At 47.8% G+C, this 15,952-nt stretch overlaps 1 protein-coding gene across 1 annotated transcript in view; it reads left to right on the forward strand.

Moving 5' to 3' along the window:
* The window catches only part of LOC124033812 (immunoglobulin superfamily DCC subclass member 4-like), a 60,528-nt gene extending 44,956 nt beyond the window's left edge, over positions 1 to 15,572 (forward strand). Inside the window, exons 11-20 of the mRNA XM_046346159.1 lie at positions 2,712 to 2,948; positions 3,150 to 3,251; positions 3,391 to 3,574; positions 7,343 to 7,470; positions 8,660 to 8,830; positions 9,009 to 9,143; positions 10,331 to 10,433; positions 11,680 to 11,917; positions 12,025 to 12,153; positions 13,024 to 15,572. Coding sequence (XP_046202115.1) covers positions 2,712 to 2,948; positions 3,150 to 3,251; positions 3,391 to 3,574; positions 7,343 to 7,470; positions 8,660 to 8,830; positions 9,009 to 9,143; positions 10,331 to 10,433; positions 11,680 to 11,917; positions 12,025 to 12,153; positions 13,024 to 13,902 — 2,306 coding nt within the window. The 3' untranslated portion in view covers positions 13,903 to 15,572. The remainder of the gene's footprint in view (positions 1 to 2,711; positions 2,949 to 3,149; positions 3,252 to 3,390; positions 3,575 to 7,342; positions 7,471 to 8,659; positions 8,831 to 9,008; positions 9,144 to 10,330; positions 10,434 to 11,679; positions 11,918 to 12,024; positions 12,154 to 13,023) is intronic.
* Positions 15,573 to 15,952: the final 380 nt, after the last annotated feature.

Raw genomic sequence — 15,952 nt, forward strand, 5'->3', positions numbered from 1 at the left:
GAAATCAAACCATGCGATTATCCCCCCACCAAACAAACACATGACATTCGTATTTCAACCAGCCAGGCGCAACACAAAACGCAGAAATAACGATATAATTCATGCCTTACCTTTGAAGACCTTCTTTTGTTGGCACTTCAATATGTCCCCTAAACATCACAAACGGTCCTTTTGTTTGATAAATTCCATCGTTATATCTCCAAAATGACCATTTATTTGGCGCGTTTGATCCAGAAAAACACTGGATCCAACTCGCGCAACATGACTACAAAATATCTAATAAGTTACCTGTAAACTTGTTCCAAACATTTCAAACAACTTTCCTAATACACCTTTAGGTTTTTTAACGTAAATAATCAATAAAACTTAAGAAGGGATAAACTGTGTTCAATACCGGATGAAAACAAAGTGGAGCAAGCTTTCAGGTGGCGTGCCCCTAACAAACAGTACACTAGACTCGACCCTCGTTCTGAACAGACCTATTTCTTAATTTCTCAAAGGAAAAACATCAACCAATTTCTAAAGACTGTTGACATCTAGTGGAAGTGATGGGAACTGCAAGCAAGTGCCTTAGAAATCTAGATCCCCAAATAAATCCCATTGAAAAGAGTGACCTCAAAAATAAAAAATTCTTGATGGATTTTTCTCAGGTTTTCGCCTGCCATATCAGTTATGTTATACTCACATACATTATTCAAACAGTTTTCTATCTAAATCTACCAATTATATTCATATCCTAGCTTCTGGGCCTGAGTAGCAGGCAGTTTACTTTGGGCAAGCTTTTCATCTGGATGTCAAAATACTGCCCCCTAGCCCAAAGAGGTTTAAACAAATCAAAATATATTTTAGATTCTTCAAAGTATCCACCCTTTGCCTTGATGAAGCTTTGCACACTCTTGGCTTTCTATCAACCAGCTTTTCCAACAGTCCTCTTTTCCAACAGAGTTCCCACATATGCTGAGCAGTTGTTGGCTGCTTTTCCTTCACTCTGCGGTCCAACTCATCTAAAATCATCTCAATTGGGTTAAAGGTGTGTTGGGTCGTTGTCCTGTTGAAAAACAAATTATAGTCCCACTAAGCGCAAACTAGATGGGATGGCATATCGCTGCAGAATGCTGTGGTAGCCATGCTGGTGAAGTGTGCCTTGAATTCTAAATAAATCACAGACAGTGTCACCAGAAAAGCACCCCCACACCATTACACCTCCTCCATGCTTCACGGTGGGAAATACACATGCTAAGATCATCCGTTCACGTACTCTGTGTCTCACAAAGACACGGTGGTTAGCACCAAAAATCTCTAATTTGGACTCAGACCAAAGGACCGATTTCTCTGGACTAATGTCCATTGCTCGTGTTTCTTGGACTAAGCAAGTCTCTTCTTCTTATTGGTGTCCTTTAGTAGTGGTTTCTTGGCATCAATTCGACCATGAAGGCCTGATTCATGCAGTCTCCTCTGTTACATGAACTCTGAAGTATTTATTTGGGCTGCAATTTCTGAGGCTGGTAACTCTAAAGAACAGAGGTAGCTCTGGGTCTTCCTTTCCTGTGGCGGTCCTCATGACAGCCAGTTTCATCATAGCGCTTGAGGGTTTTTGCTTTTGCACTTGAAGAAACTTTAAAATTTCTTTACATTTTCCAGATTGACTCACCTTTATGTCTTAACCTGCAACTAAGTATACTAGCACTGAAAACAACACTGCAACCTTCCATTCATGCTGACTGTTCATGGCTGAATACACCTTCTCCTTCACATTTACATCAGCCATACAATTGCTCTCCATTCAGGGGGAAGGCTGACTCTGTGCCTCTTACAATGTGTTTGTGTGTGTGTGTGTCTGAGGTTCTTGGTAAAGGCAGAAGATTCAATTCTAAGAAATTGACATAAATCTATTCTATCCTTTTCTATACAATGACTGAGCTCTCACAAATGCCCTTAATGCACAGGGGAAGAAAACTTGTTAATGCACAGAAGAAGAAAATCTGTTAATGCACAGAAGAAGAAAATCTGTTAATGCACAGAAGAAGAAAATCTGTTAAGGCACATAATAAGAAAATATCTTAATGCACAGAAGAAGAAAACCTGTTAATGCACAGAAGAAGAAATGCTCTTAATGCACAGAAGAAGAAACCCTGTTAATGCACAGAAGAAGAAAACCTGTTAATGCACAGAAGAAGAAAACCTGTTAATGCACAGAAGAAGAAAACCTGTTAATGCACAGAAGAAAACCTGTTAATGCACAGAAGAAGAAAACCTGTTAATGCACAGAAGAAAACCTGTTAATGCACAGAAGAAGAAAACCTGTTAATGCACAGAAGAAGAAAATATGTTAATGCACAGAAGAAGAACATTTCACTGAGTAGGACCTCATTGTCAGTTCATGTGAATTACAGGAAGCTGCTGAGGGGATGACGGCGTATAACAATGGCTGGAATAGATTGGAATGGTATTGAAACACATAGTAACAATGTGTTTTATGTTTGATACCATTCCATTAATTACCATAAGCCCATCATCCTCAATTAAGGTGGCACCTGTCCTAGATACAGGTCTATAGAATTACATTATTTAATGTTAACGTCATTAGGAGATTGTCAAATTGAGTTGGTACAATAGATCAGTGTCTGGATCTTGTTTTGTTGAATCATGTTATAAAGCTCCAGTAATGTTGTTTCACGCTGGCGCCTTGTTTGCTTTTCGTCTTTCCCCAGTGATCTTTGCTCCCACAGAGCTGAAGGTTAGGGCCAAAATGAACTCCCTCCATGTCACATGGCAGCCCCCGCCCAATCACACGCAGATCTCCGGCTACAAGCTCTTTTGCGGGGAGGTGGTTGGTGACGACCTGACCAATGGGGAGGCTCATCCTGAGAGGGAGCGGGTGAGGAGGATGGAGGCCCACACCATCAAGCTCCGCAAGAGGGTCAAACATCATGAGGTCTCTAGTCTGGGTGAGTCTGGGATGCTCACATGCCAGTGTTGTTTAAATCACTTCCTACTGATCCAGGTGATATTATTTGTATGGTAAAATGTGACTATTAATAATATGTTTGGAACTCGTGGTCATTATGCCAGGCTTTCTTGTGGTTATGTATAATGTGGCGTGTTTCTGTCTTGAGATACGTTTCTATATATTTATGTGTGTGTGTCAGTTCCTGACAGACTATATGAAGTGAAGGTGTGGGCCTTCAATAAGCAGACGGATGGCTATGCTGCAGGATGGAAGGGCAGGACGGAGAAGGCACATGGCAAAGGTGTGTCTATTCATCGGTGTGTGTGTCAGTGTGTGTGCGTGCGTGCGAGCTTGTGTCATTCTATTCTGTCTGCTAGATTTAAAGAAAGTCTGTACAATACCAATATTTGTGTATAAACTGTCTGTGTGTGTTTTTGCAGTGCCCCCTAAGGGGAACCCCCCTCCCCTGCCCCCCAGCAGCATCAAGGCTACAGCCAACAGCTCCACATCAATCTGGCTGCGCTGGGAGAAACCTCGCTTCAGCAACGTCCACATCATCAACTACACCGTACGCTGCAGCCCGGTTGGCATCAGAAACGCATCGCTGGTCTCCTACTACACCAGGTCAGTCAGGAACCATCCCAAACACAACACATCTCCTGGTCTCCTACTACACCAGGTCAGTCAGGAACCATCCCAAACACAACACATCTCCTGGTCTCCTACTACACCAGGTCAGTCAGGAACCATCCCAAACACAACACATCTCCTGGTCTCCTACTACACCAGGTCAGTCAGGAACCATCCCAAACACAACACATCTCCTGGTCTCCTACTACACCAGGTCAGTCAGGGACCACCACCACCCTTAACACAACACATCTCCTAGTCTCCTACTACACCAGGTCAGTCAGGGACCACCACCACCCCAAACACAACACATCTCCTGGTCTCCTACTACACCAGGTCAGTCAGGAACCATCCCAAACACAACACATCTCCTGGTCTCCTACTACACCAGGTCAGTCAGGGACCACCACCACCCTTAACACAACACATCTCTTAGTCTCCTACTACACCAGGTCAGTCAGGGACCACCACCACCCTTAACACAACACATCTCCTGGTCTCCTACTACACCAGGTCAGTCAGGGACCACCACTATCTCCTGGTCCCTACTACACCAGGTCAGTCAGGGACCACACATCTCCTGGTCTCCTACTACACCAGGTCAGTCAGGGACCACCACCACCCCAAACACAACACATCTCCTGGTCTCCTACTACACCAGGTCAGTCAGGGACCACCACCACCCCAAACACAACACATCTCCTGGTCTCCTACTACACCAGGTCAGTCAGGGACCACCACCACCCTTAACACAACACATCTCCTGGTCTCCTACTACACCAGGTCAGTCAGGGACCACCACCACCCCAAACACAACACATCTCCTGGTCTCCTACTACACCAGGTCAGTCAGGGACCACCACCCTTAACACAACACATCTCCTGGTCTCCTACTACACCAGGTCAGTCAGGGACCACCACCACCCCCAACACAACACATCTCCTGGTCTCCTACTACACCAGGTCAGTCAGGGACCACCACCCTTAACACAACACATCTCCTGGTCTCCTACTACACCAGGTCAGTCAGGGACCACCACCACCCCAAACACAACACATCTCCTGGTCTCCTACTATACCTGGTCAGTCAGGGACCACCACTACCCCCAACACATCTCCTGGTCTCCTACTACACCAGGTCAGTCAGGGACCACCACCACCCTTAACACAACACATCTCCTGGTCTCCTACTACACCAGGTCAGTCAGGGACCACCACCACCCCAACACAACACATCTCCTGGTCTCCTACTACACCAGGTCAGTCAGGGACCACCCACCACCAACACATCTCCTGGTCTCCTTAACACAACACATCTCCTGGTCTCCTACTACACCAGGTCAGTCAGGGACCACCACTACCCCCAACACAACACATCTCCTGGTCTCCTACTACACCAGGTCAGGGTCAGGGACCACCACCACCCCAAACACAACACATCTCCTGGTCTCCTACTACACCAGGTCAGTCAGGGACCACCACCACCCTTAACACAACACATCTCCTGGTCTCCTACTACACCAGGTCAGTCAGGGACCACCACCACCACCCAGGTCAGTAACACACCACCACATCTCCTGGTCTCCTACTACACCAGGTCAGTCAGGACCACCACCACCACCCCCAACACAACACATCTCCTGGTCTCCTACTACACCAGGTCAGTCAGGGACCACCACTACCCCCAACACAACACATCTCCTGGTCTCCTACTACACCAGGTCAGTCAGGGACCACCACCACCCTTAACACAACACATCTCCTGGTCTCCTACTACACCAGGTCAGTCAGGGACCACCACTACCCCCAACACAACACATCTCCTGGTCTCCTACTACACCAGGTCAGTCAGGGACCACCACCACCCCAAACACAACACATCTCCTGGTCTCCTACTACACCAGGTCAGTCAGGGACCACCACCACCCCAAACACAACACATCTCCTGGTCTCCTACTACACCAGGTCAGTCAGGGACCACCACTACCCCCAACACATCTCCTGGTCTCCTACTACACCAGGTCAGTCAGGGACCACCACCACCCCAAACACAACACATCTCCTGGTCTCCTACTACACCAGGTCAGTCAGGGACCACCACCACCCCAAACACAACACATCACCTGGTCTCCTACTACACCAGGTCAGTCAGGGACCACCACTACCCCCAACACAACACATCTCCTGGTCTCCTACTACACCAGGTCAGTCAGGGACCACCACCACCCCAAACACAACACATCTCCTGGTCTCCTACTACACCAGGTCAGTCAGGGACCACCACTACCCCCAACACATCTCCTGGTCTCCTACTACACCAGGTCAGTCAGGGACCACCACCACCCCAAACACAACACATCTCCTGGTCTCCTACTACACCAGGTCAGTCAGGGACCACCACCACCCCAAACACAACACATCTCCTGGTCTCCTACTACACCAGGTCAGTCAGGGACCACCACTACCCCCAACACAACACATCTCCTGGTCTCCTACTACACCAGGTCAGTCAGGGACCACCACCACCCCAAACACAACACATCTCCTGGTCTCCTACTACACCAGGTCAGTCAGGGACCACCACCACCCCAAACACAACACATCTCCTGGTCTCCTACTACACCAGGTCAGTCAGGGACCACCACCACCCCAAACACAACACATCTCCTGGTCTCCTACTACACCAGGTCAGTCAGGGACCACCACCACCCTTAACACAACACATCTCCTGGTCTCCTACTACACCAGGTCAGTCAGGGACCACCACCACCCCAAACACAACACATCTCCTGGTCTCCTACTACACCAGGTCAGTCAGGGACCACCACCCTACACCAGGTAACACCCCAAACACAACACATCTCCTGGTCTCCTACTACACCAGGTCAGTCAGGGACCACCACTACCCCCAACACATCTCCTGGTCTCCTACTACACCAGGTCAGTCAGGGACCACCACCCTTAACACAACACATCTCCTGGTCTCCTACTACACCAGGTCAGTCAGGGACCACCACCCTTAACACAACACATCTCCTGGTCTCCTACTACACCAGGTCAGTCAGGGACCACCACCCTTAACACAACACATCTCCTAGTCTCCTACTACACCAGGTCAGTCAGGGACCACCACCACCCTTAACACAACACATCTCCTGGTCTCCTACTACACCAGGTCAGTCAGGGACCACCACCACCCTTAACACAACACATCTCCTGGTCTCCTACTACACCAGGTCAGTCAGGGACCACCACCACCCTTAACACAACACATCTCCTGGTCTCCTACTACACCAGGTCAGTCAGGGACCACCACCACCCTTAACACAACACATCTCCTGGTCTCCTACTACACCAGGTCAGTCAGGGACCACCACCACCCCCAACACAACACATCTCCTGGTCTCCTACTACACCAGGTCAGTCAGGGACCACCACCACCCTTAACACAACACATCTCCTGGTCTCCTACTACACCAGGTCAGTCAGGGACCACCACCACCCCCAACACAACACATCTCCTGGTCCTGGGTCAAACACAGGACAGTAGAAGAGATATCCAGCCTCTCTTGGAGGAAAATGGAAATTCCATTTAAATAATCAGATTAAAGAAGCGCTTTTCATTGAAATGTAATATTTATTCCACAATGACTAAATCTATATTCAGGTTATGAATGGAAGGAAGGATGTGCAGGTTTTCCCATTTGTGACTCTTCATTCATTCATTCATTCATTTTTTATCTTCCAAACTGTGTTGTGCAGCTCTGCTCAGGAGATCCTCTTGGGGGCGCTAAAGCCCTACACCCGCTATGAGCTGGCTGTGCAGTCCATTGGAGGAGACGTGGTTGGTCCCTTCAGCGGCACCGTGGAGGAGTCCACTCTCACTGACAGTAAGTCTCTACTGTTCTCAGTAGTGTAGTGGACACATCTGTGCATCAGTGTAACATATAGGTGGATGCTTGTGTTCAGTATGCTCTGTCGCTCACTTTCTCTTTCTCTGTGAGGGTGTTTTTGTTTCTGACAGAGGTGTGTAGTTCATTGGTGTATGTGTTTGTGTGTTTTTGTTTTACTATCCTTGTGGGCACCAGAAGTCCTCACAAGTATAGTAAAACAAGCGAGATTCGGACCAGTGGGGAGATTTTGACGGTCCCCACAAGGGAAAATGCTATTTTAGGCTTAGAGGTTGGGTTAAGGTTACAATTAGGGTTAGAATTAAGGTTAGGAGGTAAGGTTAGGTTAGTTTTAGGGTTAGGGGTTTGGGTTTATGATTGGGGTTATGGTTAGGTAAAGGGTTAAGGGTTAAGGTTAGGGTTAGATTTAGGGTATGGGAAAATGGGAAAATAGGATTTTGGATGGGAATCAATCATTTGGTCCCCACAAGTATAGCAATACAAAACTGTGTGTGTGAGAGGGAGGGGGAGAGGGGGGAGAGAGAGAGAGAGAGAGAGAGAGAGAGAGAGAGAGAGAGAGAGAGAGAGAGAGAGAGAGAGAGAGAGAGAGAGAGAGAGAGAGAGAGAGGACTGAGCAAGTGTGATTGAGGCAGGTTAACAGAGAAGGGATTAATCTTTAGCAGCGTAGGGAGATAATTGGCTGTAATTAAATGTCCAGATGGAAGTGGCCCTTGTGTTGGCCAAGAGCTGTCTGGGACAGGGCCCGTCAATCAGTTCAGCCAAGTGGTGTCAGGGAGGGGCCAGGAACGAGGGCTGATCTAGGATCAAGTCCTCTCTGTCCATATAATCTTTTTCATTACGATCTGAAAGGTCAAACTGATCCTAGATCAGCATTGAGACGCTTTGTGAAAACTGGCCAGGAGAAGATACATTACCAGAGCAGCGAAGTAGGGGTCTTTGGTTTGACACAGCAGGGGTAGCTGCCTGCCGGACCCCATACTACCACCCTCTGTCACCTGAGACCCAGTCCCTGCCCTCAGCCCTCCCTCTATGACCAGTTGGCAAGGGCACCTTGTCCCAGAGGGGTGTCACACCTGTCCCCGCCAGCCACACAAAGCCTGTGTGGCCAGCCCGCTGTGGTGCTTTATTTCTGGGGTGTGATTACTGACTTCACCCCCTGTGTCCCCAGTACCCTCCACCCCCCCAGCGGAGCTGCAGCTCAGTGCCTTGGACTCCTCCTCTGTGTTGGTGAACTGGCGTCCGCCTGTGGAGCCCAATGGCATCGTCATCAGCTACAGGATCCTATACACCATCAACCTCAGCCAACCTGAGCATCTGTGGAACAACCTCTCCGAAGATGGTGGGTGGCTGGCTGAAGGTGTGGCTGTTGCGGGGAGCTGTGTGGGTTCTATAAGTGGATACAAATGTGACTGTTAATGACTCACACACACTTACCCCTCTCTCTCTCTCTCTCTCTCTCTCTCTCTCTCTCTCTCTCTCTCTCTCTCTCTCTCTCTCTCTATCTATCCCCCTCTCAGGGACCATCATGAGTGCTGAGGTAACAGGGCTGTCGACTGGTACACAGTACTTCTTTAAGATGAGTGCGTCCACTGAGGTGGGGGTGGGGCCTTATTCCCCAGTGAAGGATGTGCGCACTCCTCCCAGGAAATATGGTGAGTGGGTCTACTGTCTACACATACTGTGATGGTGTGCGTGTGCGTCATCACTTACATAAGTATCTCCCAACACTCTCAATCACACACACACACACACACACACACACACACACACACACACACACACACACACACACACACACACACACACACACACACACACACACACACACACACACACAGAGTCCTTTAAAGTGGTCAATCCATCCCTGCCAGCGGGAGAGAGAAGCCTGCAGGAGGCTGTCACTTTGGGGAGCCTGTGTCATATCTCTCCTCACTCTCTGGCCTTCTGAGGTGGATATTAAAGGGGTGGCCTCAGCACCCGCTGCACCCAGAGAGCTCTGTGAATCAACTTCATATCTGACTTTGAGAAGCAGAAGAGCTGTGGATGACACCTTGCCTATAACCACGGTGAAGGGGGCTCTGAGAGAGTGGCTCATTCTATGGGGGCTTGGCAGGAAAGATAGATATGTGCACATTGTTGAATGCTACTGCAGTTTCGTCGGCCTTCTCAAGGAGACCTCCATCAATCCTCATCTATTTGTATCCCAATTACACTTTGTCCGTCAGAGAATAATGAACACAACAGCTAAACTCCAGCATCTAGAAGCCAGGAGAGAGCTCCATTCAGAAGCAAAAGGTCACAACACTGGAGCTAGGGGAGTCCATCCTCCTCCGGTTGGATCAGGGCATTAGCTGAAACCACTGAGATGTAGAAAGACAGAGAGTAAGATGAGTAGCAGGTTTATTCTGGTCCTGCGGAGTTGCCCCATATTCGGCTCCATCAGACAATCTTGCCAGTAGTAAATGCAATGTGATTGAGGGCGAGGTGGATGGTGGGCGGGCGAGAGCGGAGCGAGCACCATCTGTCCCCTCTCCACTCTGCTGCCAGACAGACAGCCATTGCCCGAGCTGAATTAATATCTCCCTCCCTGGAAGTGTGAATTGGTTCTTTCATGGCCCGCTGAAATTGATTGAGGGGTGACAGAATAGGTTCTGCAGAATTTTTGGAATCCGGCTGTCATCATACTGCATATACAGTATATTATCATTCATCCTCCCACCTAACTTCTGTTCTCTAACTGCGTCCTGTGCTGATAGGTTCAGACACTCATCAAGTATCTCGTCTGTTTTCTCTCCCCATTTCCTGCATGCCTTCCTGGGCTGTTCCCTGTTCTCTATAGAGCTGGACATCCATGCAGTGACTGGCATCATAGTTGGTGTGTGTCTGGGGCTGCTCAGCATGCTCCTTTGTATGTGTGTCAGCTTCCGCAACGGCAAGGCCAGGTAAGAAGAGGCCACCTGAAAGCAAATGACTCTTGTCTGTTTTAGTATGTCTACTTTAGTATGTACGTCTAGGATTTGAGGATCATTAAGCTTTCACTGTAAGATTTAAGGGAATGTGTGTGTGTGTGTGTGTGTGTGTGTGTGTGTGTGTGTGTGTGTGTGTGTGTGTGTGTGTGTGTGTGTGTGTGTGTGTGTGTGTGTGTGTGTGTGTGTGTGTGTGTGTGTGTGTGTGTGTGTGTGTGTGTGTGTGTGTGTGTGTGTGTGTGTGTGTGTGTGTGTGTGTGTGAAGCTGCAGCAGCAGAGAGACAGACAGGCAGATGTTATTGAGTGTGTCCTGAAAGACAGAGAACCACGGATGGCTGCTGCTCTTGGTCTATTATGAAGCTGTGCGGTTAATGAGCAGGACAGAATATGAAACAAAAGTCATATTTCCCTGCATTGGGTTTGGCAGGGAGAGCAGTAAACTGATTTAAATAGAAGTGGAGGATTTGGAGATGTTTTGTGTAGTTACAGTATTAGGGTGACTTTTGTGTGAAACCCAGGGGGGGGTCCATGTCTTAATGCTGCACATTTGACATTTCAGATTTGAATAATTTTGAATAATTTTGCATTAATACGGAATAACTGTTATTACTGTCTGTTTTGTTATTTTGCTCAACTGTTTGAATTCCAGTCTGTACTATAGTGAATCCCGCTAGCCATCACAATTTGAGATGGAGTGACAATATGCTGTTCATCCTACTGTTGTAGTTGTCATGACTATCAATGACAATGCATTCCTCATATTTGTTTTTCAAGGGATACTTCGGGATGTTGGAAATGAGGCCTTCCTTTGTCTACTTCCCCAGAGGCAGATAAACTCATGGATACCATTTCCATGTCTCTTTGTCCAGTATGAAGGAAGTTAAGAGGTCGTTCTGTGTTAGTGCCATGACTGAAAGTGTCTGCTAGTATATACCCATAGACTTCCAGGCATTGCGCTAACGCTAGTTAGCAATGGCTCGCGAACTCTACCTCCAACTTCCTTCTTACTGGACACATAGACATTTAAATGGTATGCAAGTGTTCATCTGACTCTGGGGGAGTAGATAAAGGGCCTCAATGTCAAAATCCCAAAGTATTCCTATAAAAAAACACAATTACTAATGATAATCCTTATTTTTATACTGTGCTCCGAGTTTAAACCATGTGCAGTGACATAACCATGATCCATAACCCGTGCCCCTCCTCTGTGCTGTGTAACCAGAGAGGTGTCTGGAGGGCTGGACTCCACAGCTCTACCTCCGCAGTACCGCCGTGGGGGTAGGTCTGTGCCCACCATGGTGCCAGAATGCAGTGATTGCCATGAGCTAGAGACCCTGATGCCCCTGGGCAGCCTGGACCATGACCATGGCTGCGCCCAACCCCTCACGGAGCCCACTGAGGAGCACAGCCTCATGGGTAATGTAGGAGTAGGGGACGATGCCCTAGGAGCTGAGCTCAAGGTGAGTAGTCAGGACACTAGATACCACACTAGACACAACTACAAATATAGTACCTTTCAAGGTTACTTGTTGAGTCGTGTTTTTCTTCTGACCGTGTCCTTCTCCAGGCTGCTTGGAATGGGTCAGTTAGTCGTAACTGGGCCAACCGGATCACCAAATACAGGGATACCATCACAGAGGACTCTCCAACGCTCAACAATGGAAGTTTGGACATGGCCACCACAGAGAATGGCAAGGTATGTGAGCAGAGTGTGTATGCGTCAGTGCATGCGCGCGTGTGTTTGTGCGTGTTTGTGTGTGTATGCATGTGTACAAGAATAAAACGTAGATGGGGTAGAAAGTGGTTTGTGTGTGAGCGTGGTGTGTGTCTGTGTGCGTGCGAACGTAGTTTGTGTGTGAGCGTGGTGTGTGTGTGTGCGTTGTGTGTGTGCGTGCAAGCGTAGTTTGTGTGTGTGTGTGAGCGTAGTTTGTGTGTGAGCGTGGTGTGTGTGTGTGTGTGTGTGTGTGTGTGTGTGTGTGTGTGTGTGTGTGTGCGTGCGTGCGTGCGTGCGTGCGTGCGTGCGTGTAGAAGAGCAGTAAGAGAGAGATGGTGTAGAGGTAGAGTGGTTTGTGTGAGAGCTGAACAGGAAGTAATGAAACAATGAACGAGGTGTCCGGATGACGTATAGCTAATTAGAACGTGACACTCTGGCTGAAAGCTGAATGAGCCGCTTGATCATGCGTCTGATAAATTAATTACTCTACCACTGTTAAGGCGCTCTCATACCCTTCAAAAGTGTAGGAGGGGAGAGCTATAATTAATCTATAATGAATCCCTCGTTTATTTTGCAGTCACACCACATACCACCGCTGCTCTATTTTACTGGTGACAGTTCAGTCGTATTCTCAGTGATTTCGTTTAGAGAATGGTATGCAGTTCAGAAAGCCGGATGGCATAGCAAGAAATAATGACTGTGTTATAATTGTATTATGGCTGCCTTTCAGTCATGATTGATACCACTGGTGTAAGGTCATTTACAGTTGTATGTTAATACAGAACAACAGGAGTACAAACACACTGCCTTGTAGGACTCCACTGTTACATGGGCTGTGTGTGTGTTTTTCAGGGCGACCCTGAGGACCGACTGGGCTCCTCCCTGTGCAGCGGTAACCAGGTGGAGGCAGAGGTCATAGTTCACTCTGAGCTGAACGACCTGGAGAAAGAGCAGCAGGAGGCACGGAGTGACAAGGATGAGGACTCTCAGACCACCAGGGGGCCCTCATTGTCCGAGGCAGCTTACTCCCCAGTCAGACAGCCTGCCCAGGCCCCTTTAAACCCAAAGGAGCCAGTCAGACAGCCTGCCCAGGCACCACAACATCCAGGGGAGCCAGTCAGACAGCCTGCCCAGGCACCAGAGCATCCAGGGGAGCCAGTCAGACAGCCTTCCCAGGCACCACAGCATCCAGGGGAGCCAGTCAGACAGCCTTCCCAGGCACCACAGCATCCAGGGGAGCCAGTCAGACAGCCTTCCCAGGCACCACAGCATCCAGGGGAGCCAGTCAGACAGCCTTCCCAGGCACCACAGCATCCAGGGGAGCCAGTCAGACAGCCTTCCCAGGCACCACAGCATCCAGGGGAGCCAGTCAAACAGCCTGCCCAGGCACCACAACGTCCATCACCAGGGGAAGAGTCCCTAGAGACACAACCCCTGCCCAAGGTCCCACCCGGCCCTGTCCTGGAGCCAGTGTTCAATCACAATGGGCAGCCAGAGGGCATGGTTGGGGGCATGGTGGGCGTGGCAGCCCAGCTGACTGTAGATGTGGGGCGGCATATGGGAATGGGGCTCACCAACGGCTTCCACTCCACCAAGCCCCTGCGGACAGGGCAGGAGACCCTGGGGAACGGGGACTCCAGACACTGCCCCCCTCTCCCGTCCCCCTCTCCTTTCGTCAGCACCGGCCTTGTCCACTCTAACTCTGCAGCGCACAGCTACCTTTGCCCTTAGCAAGAAGAGAAACAAACCCCCACACCAAGACCAGTTGGACTTTTTTATTTTTCTCATCCATGATGAATCCATTTTCTTTTTGTTTTTGAAAGCACCTCAGTATCTGATTTTCTTCTTCTTGGCTCAGTTTTATAGGTACTTTGAATCCATTGTTTTATATGTGTATATATACAGTATATATTTTTTTGTGCTAGTATGTATGGGTATTCATTTTGTTGCATAGCAGCAGTATGTTAGTCTGGCCTTACTCTGTACTTTGCTACAGGCTCCTGTTACAGACGTACGATGACGGAAGCATAATGTAGAAAGGAGGATATTCCTTTTTTCATAAGCCTTGACCTGTTGGACTCTTGAGATTGAGCGTGGGCCGTGTGGTACTTCAAGACCTACCTTTGGTCAACTGATGATGGAGGAGAGGCTCTTGATTCAGCACCATGGATGAAGATAGAGCAGAACCGTGACCTTGTGGCTCTTTCACTCTCACTCTGGCTCCTTTCCAATGACTGAGCTGTTCCTATTGGCTGTTCCACTGTATGGATGCTCCTGCCCCAGCACCAGGAAAGAAGCCTTATATTTAGACACTGAGAGTGCAGACCTCTTGTCTCTCTCTCTCCAACCTCCTGCTGTCTCAGGATCCACACACATTCCCTGACTGGGGGTCTCCCTGACTTGGGGGTCTCAGGTGCCTAATATTTTAGGTGCATTTTTTAACCTCTGTATATTTATATAGATGATTATATTCAATAAAAATAGGACAAATATGTTGAAAATGAAGAAAAAGGAAAATAAATGAGTCAATTGAAGAGAATTTGAAGGAACCGGATACAGTACATGTAGTTGATATAGGTTGCATTATTTTTTTGGAGGGGGGGGGACTAGATGAGATGTGTAGGTGTTTGACAAAATAACACAACATACAGCAGCAGTCTCCTGGTTTTGCTCCCAGTCAACAGCACTACCTCATTTCTTTACAGGATGGTTTGTTGGCGATTTGAATTGTGTCATGCAGATAGGTGCAACTTTTGGAATCTGTTTTTTAACTGTTTGAATTCATAGCCTTCAATACTTTCAGGAATAACTTCTTGTCCTCTTCTTTCTATATACATCAATGTGTATTGCCTACAGGAAATGACACGTATGGTACATAACGGACTGTCTCAGATCTCTGTTTATTGCCCTTTTCCTCATTATCGGTTGTCCCATTAGATCTGGGTTTCCAGCTGTCGTCACCCCCCTCAATGTTACATCTACTTTGGACGGGAGAAGAAAACATTTTTTAATTGACCAGTTACCTCAAATCACTTTTCACCTTTAGGTGAATCATGCAGCAGTTTAGTTACCAGGCCTGCTATATGGTAGCCTGTTACTAGACCTACTACAGATGAACAAGCCTCCGTTGGGAGGCCTCACCCTTTGTGATGCCATCTCACTCATCCTTTCTCAGCTGTGTCTGAGCTCCTCCCTCTGCAGGTGAGAGGGGGATGGAAATATAGAGAAATAGACCTAGAAACCACTTCTGTTTTCAGCCATATTTACATTCTTTCTTTGTACTTTTGACTCTCACCAGCCTGAGGTCGTTCACAATATCATATGTAAAGTCTCCACCCCTTTGAACTTTTTGTCACATATTGTTGCGTTACATTGTGGAATTAAATTGGATTTAATTGTCATTTTTATATACTCTGTCATTTCAAAGTGGAAGAAAAATGACATGTTTTTTAAAAGATGAATGAAAAATAAACACTAATATACCTTGATTAGGTAAGTATTCACCCTCCTGAGTTAATACATGTTAGAAACACCTTTGGCAGTGATTACCACTGTCTTCCTGGGTAAGTCTCATAAGAGCTTTGCACATCTTCAAGCTTTGCACATCTTCAAGCTTTGCAAAATCTTCAAGCTCTGTCGAAGTGTTGAGGATAATGGCTAGACAGCAATTTTCAAGTCTTGCCAAAAACAATTGCGCAGATTTAAGTCAAAGCTGTAACTTGCCCACTCAGGAACATTCACTGTCTTCTTGGTAAGCAACTCCAGTTTAGATTTGGCTTTG

This window comes from Oncorhynchus gorbuscha, linkage group LG04, assembly GCF_021184085.1.
Source record: "Oncorhynchus gorbuscha isolate QuinsamMale2020 ecotype Even-year linkage group LG04, OgorEven_v1.0, whole genome shotgun sequence".
NCBI classification, from domain to species: Eukaryota; Metazoa; Chordata; class Actinopteri; order Salmoniformes; family Salmonidae; genus Oncorhynchus; species Oncorhynchus gorbuscha.